The 3,953-nt window shown below is 43.7% G+C and overlaps 1 protein-coding gene across 1 annotated transcript; it reads right to left on the reverse strand.

Moving 5' to 3' along the window:
- Positions 1–115: 115 nt before the first annotated feature.
- On the reverse strand, positions 116–3,835 carry ATP5MK (ATP synthase membrane subunit k). Its single transcript, XM_034061729.1, has 4 exons — positions 3,718–3,835; positions 1,864–1,961; positions 1,676–1,771; positions 116–812 (listed from the first exon to the last, which is right to left on the reverse strand). Exons 2-3 carry the CDS (start codon positions 1,948–1,950, stop codon positions 1,679–1,681), a joined length of 180 nt encoding a protein of 59 aa, XP_033917620.1. The 5' UTR covers positions 1,951–1,961; positions 3,718–3,835; the 3' UTR covers positions 116–812; positions 1,676–1,678.
- Positions 3,836–3,953: the final 118 nt, after the last annotated feature.

The raw sequence follows: 3,953 nt of genomic DNA on the forward strand, positions 1-3,953 counted from the left end.
ACTGAGGGGACATATAAGGAAGGTTCTGTGTTCTGAGCTACAGAAAGACACTGGAGAATGCAATAGACAGTTTCTAGTGTTGGGCAGGGAGGGGACTGCGTATATTTAACTGTGGTAAGCGCACTCCATTTATTAAGAGTCTGTGTCCAAGAAAAACTGAACTACAATCACTGTTTACAAACATGCAGGGTTATGAGAGCTTAACATAAGCAAAGTAAGTAATTTTCTTTCTGGCAGTTATCTCTGAAAGGCAAGTAAATCAAGTATCATTATTTATCATTCTAATGTGGGAGGTTTTGCATGGCAACCAAACAGGACCTATGCAAAATATGGACAACTGAGGCAGAAGTTGTCATCTGCATTGCACTAAAAATTGTGAAGAAGTCATGATCTCCATGTAAGCTACTAGCCCGGAATACAAAAAAATACGAGCAACCACATAAATACAAACCATGTGAGCCCACCATTACCCAGTGAGACATGAAAGTGTGGAGATGCTTTCACCAGCTGTAAGCTCTATGCTAGCATTGTGGTCTTTCCCAGGTTACTTCCAGGTGCTCAGAACACTTTAGGATGTATAGTAACAACAGAAAAGTTTAGTTAAGATTGTAATGACAAGGATCAGTTACTCCATCTGTGTTACAAATAGCCATTTTTTTGACAGAGGAAAAACAAGAAGTGCACATTTGTGCTTTTTTTTGCGCCATTCATATTACAAATAAAACAAGTAATCATTTCAATTTTATTAGCCATGACAGGTCATCAGCTTGCATTACACTGATGCAGACTGGAGGTTCAGACATGCCAGCAACCTGCCAAGAGAAGAGATCAAACATAGTAAGTCTTGCACAGTGGTACCAGTAACTGAGCACCCCCTCTCCCCAAGCCCAAACAATTTTAGTTACAAGCAGGCAAATTCCAGCATACACAGGAACAACTGAGGTCCCTTTATAACACACAATGATGCTCAAGCTTATTGTTTCCTACCCCTTTTTGCAGACTGTGAGGACAGCCCACAGGTTTTTTCAAAATGCCATTTCAGTGGAAATTTTGTATTTGAAAGCAACTCTACAATTATGTAACACTTGGTTGTTGCTATATAAGCGCAATCACTTCTATACACGCCTTGCACAGTCAGGTGTGCAATATATATACCTCCATTGTATGGTGTTCCTCTATTCTGTTCAAAAGGTTTTAACAGACTGCATTAACCTCTGCTTGGAATTCTCTAATATGACCAAGTCCTCAACTCCTATTTTATTATTTCAATAACATACGAAGCAACAGTTATTCCTATTTTACAGCAAAAGGTCTGACCAGAGGCACCCAACAGTTGCAGGCAAAGCCTGATATGCCTAGCTGCAACACCCTTCCATTCCTCCTTCCTTGCTTGCTTACCCTTCATCCCTGTGTGCTGTCTGTAGTCCCATTCACCATGTCAAAACAAAAAGAATACTGGTATCCTATATTGACTACATCCCCCTTTAACAACCTATTTAATTCAGAATGCCCCAAATAAGCTGATGCTATGGTTTAGCTGAGGTTTAAAATTATAAATACAAAGTTCATATGCCTGTGTTTCTCTCTAATTACACTGTATTCTTAGCAATATGTCCCTTGTCATTGTTTCTTCTTGGCCTTGTGCTGAAACATTTTGGTCCTGAAACATACTTACCATTTACTTATCTGTCACAGCAGGAGTTTTGTTTTTGGGTCTAAGCTTGAAATACAAGATGATCAGTGCAATGCCAGTGTATGTTGCTATTACATACTGGAAAAGACAAATGTTCAGTTCAGTTTCAGTCTAATACCCAGAAAACACCATCATCCTAGACTATAGGAGTTAATACATGTAATACATACATTCCTCCTGCCCGTGATAGTGTAGGAATTGAAGTACTTTGCAAATCCAGTGAACTGGTGTTGAGATCCCGAGTCATGGCCAGCCATGGCTGCTTGTCCTAACAAGCAATACAGGACAGTTAATGAACTGAAAATCAGTTGGACAGGATCAACAGAAAAATCAAACTAACCTTGACACTGAATTTAGGAATGCCACTGTCAGCTATTAAATTTTTCAGGACATTCACCTTCAAAGCACTTTATCTTAAGGGACAAAACAGGTCACACAAGAGTTGATAAGCAAATGAAGGGTTCTGAAGGGAAGAACTTTTATGATTTTCAGAGTTCATTCAAATGTGTTTAAACATAAAAAACAATAAACATCAGAATGATGACTCTAAAAGGGAAAAATCCTCAGAACACTTATGAAGAAAAGTGCTGCCAGTCCTGCCAACACAACCATTCAACACAGGCAAATTTCTACCAACTGTTCATGAATCTGCAGTACCCAATTAAGATGAATCTTCACTGGTTCAGCTAAGAAACAGCTCAATGACATACTCAAAAACTCACTGACAGCATTCAGAGTAGACCACTACTCTGTTTTATGATTCAAAATGATGCTTTACAACACCCATACTATATCAAAGTGCAAACGTTAGTAACAAGAATTGCCCTGCTCTCAGCTGCACATCTCTATTACATCTTACTTTCTAACTTTAGTGTTCACAGATCTAGATAAACACACTTTTTTCCCCCTCCAGTTATTTTTCAACTAGATCAGCAAGTTATTAGAGCCAACCTCAGAAGTGCTTTCACAGGACAGCAAAAACACTAAGTACGAGGGCACACTTGTATTTTGTCTGTGTCTGGACTAAAGTTTCACATCTAAGGTGTTCAGTAAAATAAAAGCATAGTGTGGCTACAGTAGCATACTTCCAGATTCACTGACTGGTTCAGGTTGGCACCCCAGAGATTGCACAGTCCAACCCCAACCTGCCCAAAGCAGGGGAACACATCCAGTCAGGTCTTTAATACTTTCAGAGATGGAGACTTCACAACTCCCCAAGGAAACTGCTTTGGTGCTTGATCAAACTTAGAACAAAAGTGATTTTCTTTTTAATGTTTAAAGATACATTTTTCTTACGTTTAAGAGGGATTTATGTTTAGGACAAACATATTGTTTTGTAACTCACCCCAAAACAAGCACACATATCATATAGTTACCAACCAAACCAGGCAGACGCTATAGCCACCGGTATCGCAGAAGAGGGACACAGGACATTGCTAAGGCAGGTACTATGCTAACTAACACAGCTCTTAAGCAGACCCAATCCAGTAATGTATCTCTGGTGCACAATCAGGTAAGCACGCCTGCAAGTGGACGAATAGCTAAAAATCTCAATGAAATAAACTCCGTCATTATTAGCCATACATGACTTGGAAAGTCAAGGTCATCTTTTCTTATGCCTGACTGAAAGAAAACCCTGGAGTCACTACGTCCTTCCGAGGCCGGCTCAGAGCCCAAACACCACAATACAGTTTTTCTTCATCAGAAGAGCTCGGTGCCCTTGCCATTGCCAGGCCGCTCCCCTTTGGTGCCCTGACCCCGGCCGCCGGCAGCTGCCGCGCTCGCTCCAGCCCCGCAGAGCAGCCAGGCCCATCTCCCTGCCTCAGACAGCCGCGATCGCGCCGCTCCCTCTCCTCAGCTCCATCAGCCCAACGGAAGGGACTCAGCGGCTGAAGGTCGCGGCCGCCCCGGGGCACAGCCGGAGCTCGGAGCCCCATAGAGCCACCCTCCCTCCAGACGGCACAGCCGATAGGAGCGGTGCAGGGTGTGTGCAGGCAGGAAAGCAGACTCACTGCCCGCTGTACCTCAGCTGCTGCCCAGCCGCTACCTCACCGCTGCCGCCGCGCTCTGCCCTTCGTCAACGCCCTCCCACAAAATGGCGGCCGCAGAGCGCCGCGCGCAGCCACCGAGGGCCGCGCTGATTGGCTACCCTCTCTCCAGTGAGAGACTTGTCTCCGCCCCCTCCTCCTGGTTGGTTGAGGAGTGGTATGCTGCTTCCGTCTGACCTTTGCCTCTTGCCCTAGGTACCGCTTCCGGCGGC

Source organism: Melopsittacus undulatus, chromosome 4 (assembly GCF_012275295.1).
Source record: "Melopsittacus undulatus isolate bMelUnd1 chromosome 4, bMelUnd1.mat.Z, whole genome shotgun sequence".
Classification (NCBI taxonomy): domain Eukaryota; kingdom Metazoa; phylum Chordata; class Aves; order Psittaciformes; family Psittaculidae; genus Melopsittacus; species Melopsittacus undulatus.